Below are 13,699 nucleotides of genomic sequence, written 5' to 3'. Positions count from 1 at the left end.
AAGAAAAAAAGATGGTGGTAGCGCTCTTTTGTAGGTAATGTGTGTTAACTAGTGCTCCTGGTAGCAAGTATTGAAAAAATAAAAAGATGAGCGCTCTGTCTGGAACAGGTGATGATATTTATTATTCCTTCAAATTAAAAAAAATACAAGTTTGAATTTATGTGTTATCTTTTTATATATATTCAATTCTCAGTCTGGTAATTGTCTCGATTTCCGTGCGATAAAGGCGTATGTTTTCCGACCCAGATGTCAGAACTGTGATGGCTCGAATCACAGTGCTTCCAATTTTTTTGTATAGTAAATTGAATTTTATACATCGATAAGGATCAAAACAGCTCTGGTAGTTAATGGATCGTCGACCTTTTGTGCATGAACAGAGCAATGCTTGCGCTCTCTAGGAACAAACACCAAAACAAAGATGATGGGATCCAAGATGGCGGTCTCTAACAGAACAGAAAAACAAATGACAGACCTGACATCATCCATGATGGCGAACAAAATGGCGAACATGACATCAGAAAAGTGTTTGTGAAATCACATCTAATATGGCGGACATGTTATCAAAATGCCAGATGGCGACATTGCAACATTCGGCCATTGGGGCACTCGATTACAAGATGGCGGAATCCAAGATGGCGACTGAGATTGAAGGTCAAGGTCCAGGTTCAAGGTCAAGGTTAGAGGTTAAGTTCAAAATTCAAGGTAAAAGGTCAAGGTCATGTTCATCCTAGATGACCGCCCTGACATCATCGGCGATGTAAGTTTCAAGGCAGAAGACACTGCCACCTACACCTCACTTCGACTCCTACACTCGAATGCCTTTTTATATACTACTTCCGGGCGCTATGCCATGTAAAATATTCATTTTTTATATTGATTTATTTCAGAAATTTGAAGAACTTGAATGGAAGATAATATATATATTTTTAGAAATTATAATATATAGTAATTTTTGTCTTCTGAATATAACGTGTGCACAGTTTAATTTAGAAGTACCAAACTACTACTATAATTACTACTATAGAAAAACGTGTTAAAAATACCAATTGCCCAAAGTATTCTAATGGTACTGAAGTAAAGAATGGCTGGTAATTGGATACGACTACCCTCTTTCTTCACCTGGCTTCTCACCTCTCGTCCCTGTCAGGCTTTATGCTCCATCTGTGTACACTCGTATCTCCGGCAGTGACTCCGTCAAAGCCCTGTCACATTGTCAAATTATCGTCTACAGCTATATTTGACAAAAAAATAATGTGAATCACTATTGGACGACATATATGTTTCAATTTTCTCCATGGAATTAAGTTGGACAGATAACTTAAACATTATACATTTTTGGTGATGTCATAAATCTTCAACATTATTTGACTAACTTTATTGGAAGGTACTGGAAGCGGAAGTTTGACAGTGTATCAGGGCCTGTCGTGGGAGCGATGGATTTTCCCAGCTGGGTACACGAACTGTTCCATAGACTATTAATATATAATATAGATAGATTATTGACTTCCTGGAAAGATGCAATCATTGGCTTTCTATTTACAATCAGAACAGTTGACATTGTTCGGACTTTGTGATTATGTCCTTGTTGTGTGAAGTGTTACTTGTGCCCCTTTTGCATGTCGTATAAACAGTTCGGCAAGATGGCGGGCCGCATACAGTCGGGTCGTTTGTTTTGTATTTGGCTATCGTTTCGTTGTCATATTTGTATTCACTAAATCAGACTTTTAATATATTTATGGTCCTCCGGAAGAAATTCGTTGAAATAAAGAACATTTGGTCCACACGGGCCGGATATTTACCAGTAATCGTGCATGTATTTGTGTCGTGTCTCGTGACGCTCATCTATTGTGATAGCGTTTTTTTGGATCTCATGTTGTCGCAGTGTTGGTGAATACTTTATTTGTCAAACTTTCATTCCCTTTATTTCTGTTTTGTGTATCAAACGGCAAAATGAATGACAAGACAGAAGTGTTAAAGATTCGTCTCGAGCGTGGGGAAAACAGGTTATGTCGTGCCGATGCACTTGCCGATAAAGTGATGAGTGACGATACGCAACGTGAGTTGTTTATCGCAACGTGTCGTGATCTGTCACAATTGCGTACTTGTTTTGAAGACAATCACTTGTCTTTGGAGATGTTGCTCAAAGATGACCCGGATTTCAACAAAAAAACAGCACAGTGATCGCCTAAATGCTTTCGACGACACATATTATCGTGTTCAGGCAATATACATTGCCACATGCAACAAGAATAAATTGCATGACGGCACGAAAGCACCAACTTCGCACAACCCATCTCAAGTAACTCTTCCAGCTATAAAACTACCACATTTCTCAGGAAATCCAACAGAGTGGCTTAATTTTTCTAACCTCTTTACCACATTGGTGGTAAACAATGCTCACTTGAACGATATTGAAAGGTTATCATACCTTAAAACATCACTGTCACCAGAACCACTCTCTCTCTTATCCAATCCCTGCCATTGATCAATGAGAACTTCAAAGTAGCTTGGAATTTGATTGAACAGAGATACAAAAATCTCAGGCTTATTGTGTCACACCACATTGATGCAATTATGCAGGCATCTACAGTGTCTCTTGCTCATTCTGCTTCATTAAGTGTCTTGGTGTCAGTGTTAAATGAACATATGGCTGCATTGCGTACTATGAAACTAGCAGTAGATTCTTGGGACCCACTCTTTCTACATTTTTTGGAAAGGAAGCTAGATAACCATTTACGTCAACAATGGGAACTACATATTTCTGTGAGTGACACAGAAATGCCTACATTTGCTCAGTTTTTAGCCTTCCTTGAAAGTCATCGCCGGGCTTCGGAGGCAATGTCTGGAGTCTCCAGTAAGTCAGGGTATCGAGTAAGGCAGGCAAACTATAGCACTGTATCTCAGTCTCGCTCACAACACACTTCACTGTTTGTTGGAATCACATTTGATTCTGCTGTAAAGTGCAGTGTATGTGACAGTGACCACCAACTTTACAAATGTCCACAGTTTGTACAATGCAAGCCAGAAGACCGCTACCAGATTGTCAAGAGACTTAACCTTTGTTTAAACTTCCTGGGAGCATCTCATCAAATGAAACAGTGTTGGTCAAAAACCAGCTGTCACTCATGCAAGAGTAGACATCGCTCGCTTTTGCACTTCACTGAAGCCAACACGCATACACTTTTGAAAGAAGAAGCAACTTCATTTCAGCATTCTCCACCTGAATCTGCAGAAACAAAACCTACACCAGATGTTGAATTGGCTACAGCTCAGAGACCTGGTCAATCAGAACCCAGAAACGTGTTATTATCCACTGCCTTAGTGGATGTACAAGACAGTGTCGGTGGTTACCAGAATTTTAGAGCAGTCTTAGACTCAGCCAGTCAGTCGAGCTTCATAACTGAACATTGTGCCCAGCTTTTGGGGTTGACTCGTCAGAAGGCGTTCTTACCAATTTATGGACTATCACAAGCTCCCTTACACACAGCAAAGGGATTAGTTAAATGCTGCATTAAACCAGTTGGCAAAACAAACCCACAACTGCCACTTGCTGCATATGTTGTACCGAAAATAACTGCAGATTTGCCCACATTTCCTGTACATTCTGACATGTGGGATCATGTACTTCATTTGAATTTGGCTGACCCGACATTTGCTACTTCAAGTTCTATTGATATTTTGATTGGAGCAGATTTGTTTCCATATATACTCACGGGGCACAAGCTAGTAAAAAATGTGGATTCACCGGTCGCACTGGATACAGTTTTTGGTTGGATTCTTATGGGTAAAGTGCCCAGTCCCATTGTACCAACCAACAATAGTGTCACTCTCTTCGTATCGACTATGTGCCCTCCGCCATCTCTGGAAACTGTGGTTGAAAGGTTTTGGGAAATAGAGGACTTCCCCACTTGTGCACATCTATCGCCAGAAGATGAAGCCTGTGAGGCTTTCTTTAAAACCACTCACCATCGAGAACCTTCTGGACGTTACGTGGTTTCCCTTCCATTCCATTCACCTAAACCAATACTTTGAGACTCAAGAGCACACGCTGTTCGCTGTCTAGAAGCCTTGGAGCGCCGTCTGGTCAAGCAACCTGGACTGCGTACCGAGTACCAGGCCTTCATGGAGGACTACTTGCAGAGTGGTCACATGGAGGTCATTGCCAACCCATTGCATGATGTTGAGTCAGCCTATTATCTTCCTCATCATGGAGTTATCAAGGCAGAAAGCACCACCACCAAGCTGCGCGTTGTCTTCAATGCTTCTGCTAAGACCCAGCGAGACGTGAGTCTAAATGACATGCTGATGACCGGACCCAAATTACAGACAGATGTTCGAGAAATTCTGCTTCGGGTTCGTGTACACAAAGTTGTATTCACTGCAGACATCAAACAAATGTATCGGCAAATAATGGTGGACAAGGAGCATCAAGACTACCAGCGAATTGTGTGGCGTTGTTCTCCAACGGATCCTATAGTGGACTATCGTTTGCAGACTGTTACTTACGGAGTTTCATCTGCCCCTTATCTAGCAATTCGCACCTTGCATCAGCTGGCCCAAGATGAGCAATGTAACTTCCCTCAAGCAGCTCATGTTTTGAAGTCTGATTTCTATGTGGATGATGTTGTCACAGGGGCCAATAGTGTTGAAGAAGCCATTGCTCTTCAAAAGGAACTTATTGCTTTGTTGGCAGCTGGTGGCTTCCATCTCAGGAAGTTTGCCAGCACTCATAGTGAAGTGCTTGAATGGCTGTCCTCAGACCAGCTACAATCCCCAGCATCTATGTCTTTTGACAAAGAACAGCCAGCTGTGGTGAAAGTTCTTGGTGTACAGTGGAACCCTAGCTCAGACTGTTTTTCTTATCAGATGACTCCATTAAACAGCTCAAGCACCAAGAGGGCAATTCTTTCAAATATCGCCAGGATCTTTGATCCCCTTGGATGGCTGACGCCCATCCTCTTGTATGCCAAGTCTCTTGTACAGCTGTTGTGGCTCACTGGAGCAGGATGGGATGAACAGCTTCCTCCAGAGGTCTTATGTAGGTGGTGTGATTTTAAGTCTGAACTGTCTTTGTTGTCACAACTTCGACTGCCTCGGTGTGTATCAGGCTCAGTAAAAGCTGTTCATGAACTGCATGGGTTTTGCGACAGTTCAGAGGTTGGCTATGCGTGTGTCGTCTATCTCAGATCAATGTTTTCAGATGGTGGAATCAAGGTCTCACTATTGATGGCAAAATCAAGAGTAGCACCGGTGAAAAGGATCTCTTTGCCTCGCCTTGAGTTGTGTGCAGCTGTGATGTTAGCCAAGCTAATCAGTTTCGTGACCAATGTATACAAGGGGGTGCTGGACATCATGCAAGTGTATGCGTGGTCAGACTCAACAGTTGTTCTTCATTGGATTGCATCATCACCCCACCGATGGAAAACATTTGTGGCAAATCGTGTCAGCATCATACAGGACTTAACTGAAAAGGAATTCTGGAGACATGTTCGCACTGAAAACAACCCAGCAGATTGTGCATCCCGTGGCTTGTTGCCCTCACAACTTATTGATCATCCTCTGTGGTGGTCTGGAGCCCCATGGCTTAGACAGCCTCACACCCAGTGGCCAAACGATACCCTGGGTAGTGTGGTAATTGATGATGCCATTGCATGTGAAGAAAAACTTACAGCAATAAGTTGTGTGACAGAGGTATCCCTAGAATTTGTTGCCAGATTCTCTTCCTTCAGCAAGCCGCAGCGTGTTGTTGCTTACTGCCTTCGGTTTGCAGACAACTGTCGTCAACCTAAGGAAAGGCGTTCTCTGGGACCGTTGACAACTACGGAACTGCAAAGGGGCTTGTAAGTTTGCATCAGACATGCCCAACAATGCTTTGCAGCTGATAAGGTTAACTTGGACAAGGGGCAGTGCAGTTCTCATCAAATTCGGCGCTTGTGCCCCTTCGTGGATAATGTGGGTATCATCCGTGTAGGAGGGAGGTTAAGTCAGGCATCCCTTCCCTATTCTGTTCAACACCCTATATTGTTGCCCAAAGATCACCCATTCACGTTAATGGTAATCAATCATTTTCATTGTTTACATTTGCACCCTGGTCCTCGAACTTTGCAAGCCATCCTGAGCCAACGATACTGGATTCTTTGTGCACGCTCTGTCATCAAAAGGGTTTTACGTGGGTGTATTAAGTGCTTCCGCACTAAACCCTCTCCGTTCACTCCAACCATGGGAGAAATTCCATCTCCTAGAGTCAAACAAGTGACTGCTTTTCATCATACTGGTGTGGACTATGGTGGGCCCTTTCAGGTTACCACGACTCGCACTCGTGGTTGCAAGTCCACAAAAGCATACTTATGCTTGTTTGTTTGTCTTGCCACCAAAGCCCTACATTTGGAATTGGTTTCTGATCTCTCAACCAGTTTGTTCTTGGCAGCATTTTCTCGCTTCATATCTCGAAGGGGAAGGCCAGCCCACGTTTACAGTGATTGTGGAACTAATTTTGTTGGAGCTCATCGAGAACTCAAAGAACTCTACCAGTTGGTAAGACAGACAACCCATAACACTGAAGTGAGCAATAAGCTGAGTCAGGAAGGAATTGCATGGCATTTCAACCCCCCAGCAGCACCGCACTTTGGCTGGTTATGGGAGGCTGGCATGAAGTCTGTTAAAAGCCACTTAACTAAAGTCATTGGCTTACAGATCCTTTCTTATGAAGAGCTCTCGACCATCCTGATTCGCATCGAAGGGGTCTTAAACTCTCGTCCTCTTTGTGAGATCAGCTCAGACCCGTCAGAACTTGATGTCCTAACGGGTGGCTACTATCCGGACTGCTACAAGTGTCTTGCAACATCCGCTGATTAAGCTGTGCCCTTTGCCAGTGGACAATGGTTATGATCTAGGACAGAATTCAACAAGATCATGTAATCTGTAACAAATTGCTTTCTTTTCCTTGCTGTATATATCTTTGTGTTTGTTACCTGGAGCTAACAACGGGGGCGGAATTTTCGGACTTTGTGACTTATGTCCTTGTTGTGTGAAGTGTTACTTGTGCCCCTTTTGCGTGTCGTATAAACAGTTCGGCAAGATGGCGGGCCGCATACAGTCGGGTCGTTTGTTTTGTATTTGGCTATCGTTTCGTTGTCATATTTGTATTCACTAAATCAGACTTTTAATATATTTATGGTCCTCCGGAAGAAATTCGTTGAAATAAAGAACAAACATAGTAAGTTGTAAACATTCACATGTGAGTTTGTTTCCAAAATAATACTTCAACATTTTCATAACTTTTTCGTACAGAATATTAAGCAGACACAAACATATTTAGGAGTTATGAAATAACAAGCACTTACTAAATTGAAACTTTAATAAAAAGCGCCATTGCCTGGAGTTGCTTGGCTTCTGGGTTGTAGCCGCGCTGAAGGCGAGGATATCGCCCACGATTCGGTCGAAATTGCAGTCGCCATCATCAGGTTAGCAGTCACCTTCTGAAGTTCTTAGGAGTTAGCCTGCCGTTTGATGACACTCCCCTCTCAGGCGAGAGTAACAATAGACAGAACTTCCAGAACTCCACTTCATTCGCCCGTCGGAATATTTTCCTAAATACGTGCTACCAACAGTCCATGTATTTTTTTCTCTCTCGGGAGGTTTATATACATGTTGTTTGCTATTTATGAAGTTTTTATGTATGTATTGTATTAGCATTTACTCGGAAAAATTCTAAGTCGTGATTAAATTGTTAGACCATGAGTTTTAAGAACCGAAATATTATATACAAAACATCTGAATGGCCAATACAAACAACACGGGCCTGTATTAGGGTAAAAATTGACTGCCGTGGTCAAAACCGTAGATATAATCCATCCATCCGTCAAATGTTAGAGCTTGCCAACCAAGCTTTTGACTAACGGACGGAAAAAAAAAATTTTTTTTTTGGCCATCCAATTGGCTGCAGGTCGCACGTGACTGACGGACGGATGGATGACGGGCGGAGGCGACGAGCTATTGTAATTCCGCCTTAAGACATCAAATATTGGACGGACGAAATCTCTACCGCGTATCTTGAGCGCGCGGTTCGTATTCATGTTCCAGGTGAACTGTGACCCTCGCAAGGGGAAGTACATGGCCGTCTGCATGCTGTACCGCGGAGATGTGGTGCCTAAGGACGTGAACTCCGCCATCACACAGATAAAGAACGAGAAGACTATACAGTTCGTGGAGTGGTGCCCCACTGGATTCAAGGTGAAGCTCTAGATGGCAGGGCACCGCGTAGTAACTTCACGAGGAAGGAAGTGGAACTGAAATACAGTAAAAGTCCAATAGTTCGGCACTATCAGGGCTCTGCTAGTGGTGGATCACCGAAAATATTGGATTCACGGATGGTCTATCCCTTTATCGATAAGCGCTAATTTGGAGAGCAAATACGTCTAAAATATGGTGTTCGGCTGCAAATACTGTTCAGCAGGAACATAAGGATGAGAATTTAACGCAAACAAATACCAAAAATTAAATTCTGTGTCACCTAATTTAAATTAAGTGTTTTTTTTCCTTTAACCTAACTAAAAATTAAGTGTATTTTTAGTTAGGAAGAGACCTAGGTGCGTCTCATGCCGAAGCCTATACACCTAGTAATATTGGGAATAACCATGCAGGGAAGGGTACATGCATCGTGTGCTTTGTTCGGGGATTGGCCAGCCATGCCAGCGATTGGAGCCATGGATAACTCCCCTATCTTAAAACTATGCAAAGTTTGGCCTAGGTAAAACCTGGATGGACACAGGGAAAACCCTGGGCAGACTTGCGGGGTGCAAGGGCATGCATTAATAACTCAGGAGTATACAGGAGACAGAGGATGGTCTGGATGAAGAGTTGGTATAAAATTCGTACACAAATCAGAATCACAAATATTTATATTTAATTTATAAATACTATTTTGTGTTCCAAGCCACCAAAAATGTCCGTAAAGTTATTTATATTTATGAATTGTAAATACATTTTGTAGACTTGTATAATAGCAAAAACGAAAAAAAGAAAAAAAAAAGAAAGTGAAAAACATCAGAATAATTAACTCCCGAAATAATGTAAAAAAAATAAGATTCTAATCAAAAATATTTAAGAAAAATATATATGTTTAATTTTCTTCTAAGTATCTTATCGTTTCTTAACATGATTCTAAACATTTTGTATTTCCTACTCCTTTCGCACAATATCATAAAAAGAATTCCCCAAGGAAACATTATTTCGCGCCAACAACACATTATACCATGCTCTGATTGGTGCTTCCCACAATTCTTAAGGTAAAATATAAAATATAAGCATCTCGTTGAGTTCTTAAATCAACATATCGACCCTTTGGAATAACAAGTTGTCAACTAACACTTCATTCGTTTCGTGTAAATTGATGTCAAAGTTTCATTAACTCATTATTCAGTTATCTCTCCACCTACAGTAGTGACATATTGTACTAGTCAATGCTTGTCACAGTGAACTGTAAAGAGTATTCACAAATATATTTTAATAAAATTGCAACATAACTGTGTTAACCTTCTCCCTACCACAATATTTGCTGCTGCAAACAACCTCTGAACACTACAAGAAATTGGTATCTGATCATGCTATTCAAACATATCACGCATTTTCATGCGTCACTTACCTCTAGGCTTGTTTCTTCAGTCATTTTATAGGAGAAAAAAATTTTCCTAGTTTTTTTTTCTTCTTCAAAAATTAACCATTAGCATGGTAGATATTTTTCCTGTTTAAATATGTTAGGATCATAAGATCTGATTAATGAAAACAAATATTTATAAAAATAATAAATTTATATATCATTACTTACAAGATTCAATAATACGAAATTTTAAGTCCATTGAAATTTCAATACAATAATTATGCAGGTTTATAATTTTTTTATAAGGAAATTCAACCCTATGATAGTTTTATAATATCCTTGATCCACAGGAGGCATGCTCTTCAACATGCCATTGATATATTTTATTATCTTCTGATAGAAATGGTTTAATATTATTCAATGTTTTTTGGCTTAATTAACTGTCCATCCAATTCTTACATTTATTATCTTCAGAAGTGAATGTTGTGCCTTTTAATCGTTTTCATCCTCGGCGAAATTTCAAGTTAACCTTTTCCGCAGTGTTTTGAGTGAAGGATGTTTGTTATGAAATAATGTGCTAGGCTTTTGTGTAAATTCCAATGCTGTTACTTGTGAAAATGGGTTCACATGAAAATTAAATTTCTTCAACGCCAATGCATTCATAAAAATCTGAATTGCTTGGCTTTATTGGCCGAAGAGGGTTTTTTCGATCAATACTTTTCAATAATCCTACAAATCCAACAGGGGAAAAGAACTCATTTTTTACTATGGCTTTTTTAATGACACTGTGTGCACTATAAACCTCCCGAATGCACGAACGTCCAAGCAGCGAATAAAACTATTTTATTTTATTCACTTGAGGATTTCTTCTGCGGAACGCAGGAATCGCGCCATGTGATCTCCCGGTAAAATCATGTTCACCTTTTACCTTGTCTAGAATGGATTTAAAGGTATTAACAAGGTCATTTCCGGATCTGCCAGACAATGCTTCTGTCCTCAAAGCACGCTATACTTACAGTTTTACTGCTTGAATAATGAGCAGTTAAATTATATAAATTTCATTTTATTTTGTAAAAAAAATTTAATAACTTCTGCTCTTGGACATGAGATTACATTCTGCTAGTCAAAGCAAAGCACAGGAACAGAATTATGGTTCCTGTGCTTATTTCTCAAATTTATCATTGCTTCTTTTTCTTTAATATTTTTGCAATACTTTTTGTCCCCTCAAATTTTCAGTGAGTCTGTGGTATGTTTTCGACACTTTGTATTCTTCACAGAGGTCACACGATCAGATTTTCTCTCATTGAATCCTAAATTGAATTCGTTGACAAAAATATGGCTATAAATACTACACTTTACTGGAGTTTTAACTTCTTCTGAACACTTTGACGTCGTCCCAAGTGCTCCTCCGGCTCATTGAGGCCATTATTGCCCGTTGCTGCTTCAGGCTTGAGTGTGCGCCGGCGCCCGTGCGCAAAAGTGTAACAAAGGTTTTGTTTATGTAATTATGTGAGGGTGTAAATATATATTTGTCTTGTTGTGTACCTGTAGATATGTTTCCCGGGCGACTGAGTCGCGTCTCCCCGCCTGTGACCATGTGGCTCCACGCACTCGCACACGAAGGGAAGAGGGGGAATTCATGTGCGCGCGGCAAGGGGGGAGGCCGCTGAGACGTCGCGGAGCATGGGTAGAGTCAGTCGCCTGAGTGGCATGAGAGAGTGCAGTCGCGAAGTTGTGAGTGAGAGTCGAACGTCACCGTCAGTCACGTCACCGTCGTTCGCGTCGGCAGTTACGTCAGTCTTTCGTGTCATCGTCAGTCGCGTCACTGTCGTGTCACCGCCAGTCAGGTCACTGGTAGTGTCGTGTCGCGCTCAAAGTGCGTGGAGCCGGGCCTCGCCCTGATGGACTGTCACAGAGGGGAGCCGTGACAGCCCATGTACAGTGTGTGACGTGTGCATTAAACCCAGCTTAACGTCATAAACTCTTATCATTTCACCCGAGTTAGGGTAGTTCCCTTGCCACGTGGCACGTACCCTCTCTACCGGAGCAGCTGGGCAGCGACTCCGAACCACGGGAACGGCCCTAACGTCAACAAAATGGCGCCCAACTAGTGTGGCTGACCATGAGCTATTACATAGAAACGGACATGAAAAGTGCGGATTTTCAAAACTTTCGGGAGCCGCGAGGATACTGCAGGGAGTCGAGCGTGGACAAAAGCGGCGCAGGAGCGGAAGCCGACGCGCCAAAATGGTGTGAGATTGCGCCGTCAAGCGATAAGAGCGCGTCACACAGGTATCGGGTTTCATTCGGCCGCGCGAGTGAGTTCGCTCTTCCCCCTTTTCCCCTTCAAGGGATCGCGCCGGATGAGCGCAGGCGAATTGCGCCCTTCGGGTCGAGCGGGAGCCGAGTCCAGCCGAGCGACGACGAGTACAGCCGAGTCGGACCATTCAAGATCACCGCGCCGCCGGGTCAACTTCCGCGGGACGAAGAGCGTGCGGAAACGGGACCTCCGACAGTGGAGGGGGGGAGGCGGGCCCTGCCTGTCTGTTCCCCGTCACCTGACGTCCCGGTCCGCCGCTCGGGCCGGTCAGCCGCGCGGGTCGCGGAATGCTACACACCTGTGCGCGTGAATATGGACGGGGTCTGCCAGGTGTGTCATAGGCCACATGGAGAGGGCAGCTTGCGAGGGGAGGGCACTACACTATGGTGCTCATGTACCCCTAAGGAAAAGACTGTAAAAAAGGAAATATATAACCATGACACAGAGCGGGCCGTGATAAGTGAGCGCGTGACGTGCGCAATGGTAGGCTGTCCCGGGCGACCAGGCGAGACGGCGCGGTGCTATGTGTGCGGCACTGTCAGACACCGGATTTGCACGACTGCACGCGAATTCGCTAATTTCAGGGACGGACTATTTCTATGCGCAGCCTGTAACGACGGTGTGCGGCGCCATGGGGAGGCACAACCGGAACCGGTACCGCGAAATGCAAGCGTGGCGGTGTCACTGCCTGTATTCACGGGGCGAGCACATGAAGATCCGCATACATTTCTGCAAGCATGCTGGGACAGACTATCAAGACACGCGGTGCCCGAGGACGAGTTTACGGGCAGAGTTAGTGGACAGCTCCGGGACAGTGCCCAAGCCTGGTGGGCGATGGCAGGCGAATACCGGATGTCTTGGACCGAATTCGTTACCCGGTTCGAATCCCGTTTTGATGACGCGCGTTCCCGTGCCAGCTGTCGGTACCAGCTGAACTGTCAGATTTCTCCAATAAATAATAAAGCCATATTTCTATTGCTTCGTTCCTATATGTAATCCCTGTTAGGGTATAATAGGAGATTTATCAATCTAGTAACAGTTTTATCTTCAAATCATATAATCTCTATATTAACTTATTTTCAAAAGGTTCATCGGGGTTAGTGAAAGATTATATTGACTTGTCCCCATAGTTAATGTTATATGCATATTATATATCTTCATGTAAGATTAATTTCCTCTATCCAAATAAATGTTAAAGTAAACAAAATAAATAATATTAAACAAAAGTTTTCTTCTTTCTTGAGAATCTTCTGAATATATGCCATCACAAAAAATTATAATAAATATTTTCTTCACCTAAAAAGGGGTTTTAGACTATTATATTTATCACATCATGAAAGTGAACAAATTTTCCTTCTTTCTTCAAAAACCTTAAATATATTCCATAACCAGAACTAAATTTTCTTTATCTATATTTAGAGTTTATCTTCATAACGTTTATCACATAAATCAACTGGAGAGAAATTCTTCTAAAATTTTCTTACAGTCAATCTTCATCGCTGTCCGTTTCCACAGATGCATACCACCGGTCAAATTCTTCTAACCGTTTCCCCATTTCTGTTACTAGGTTTCTACAAATTTCAAAAGAATTCTTATAATGGATAAGACTTCGAAGATCTTGAAAGTCATATCCTAGTGTCAGTAATTCTTGAGTATATTTTTCTCTGATATCTTCTGTCTTCTTACATTGATTTAAAACATGCAGTACTGTATCTTCTACTTCACAAATCTGACAAAGAGGTGACTGTACTAATCCGAGTGAATAGAGTTTTGCTTTAAAA

At 42.3% G+C, this 13,699-nt stretch overlaps 1 protein-coding gene across 3 annotated transcripts in view; it reads left to right on the top strand.

Annotated features, from left to right (window-relative positions):
- LOC134527667 (tubulin alpha-1C chain-like) overlaps positions 1-13,699 on the top strand; it is a 105,683-nt gene that overhangs the window by 69,552 nt on the left and 22,432 nt on the right. For all 3 annotated transcript variants that reach the window (XM_063360544.1, XM_063360541.1, XM_063360543.1), the window contains one exon: positions 8,083-8,232. In XM_063360544.1, the coding sequence (XP_063216614.1) occupies positions 8,083-8,232 (150 nt within the window). The remainder of the gene's footprint in view (positions 1-8,082; positions 8,233-13,699) is intronic.

This window comes from Bacillus rossius, chromosome 1, assembly GCF_032445375.1.
Source record: "Bacillus rossius redtenbacheri isolate Brsri chromosome 1, Brsri_v3, whole genome shotgun sequence".
Lineage (NCBI taxonomy): Eukaryota > Metazoa > Arthropoda > Insecta > Phasmatodea > Bacillidae > Bacillus > Bacillus rossius.
Note: the sequence above shows the minus strand (reverse complement) of the source record. Positions and strands in the feature narration are given on the sequence as shown.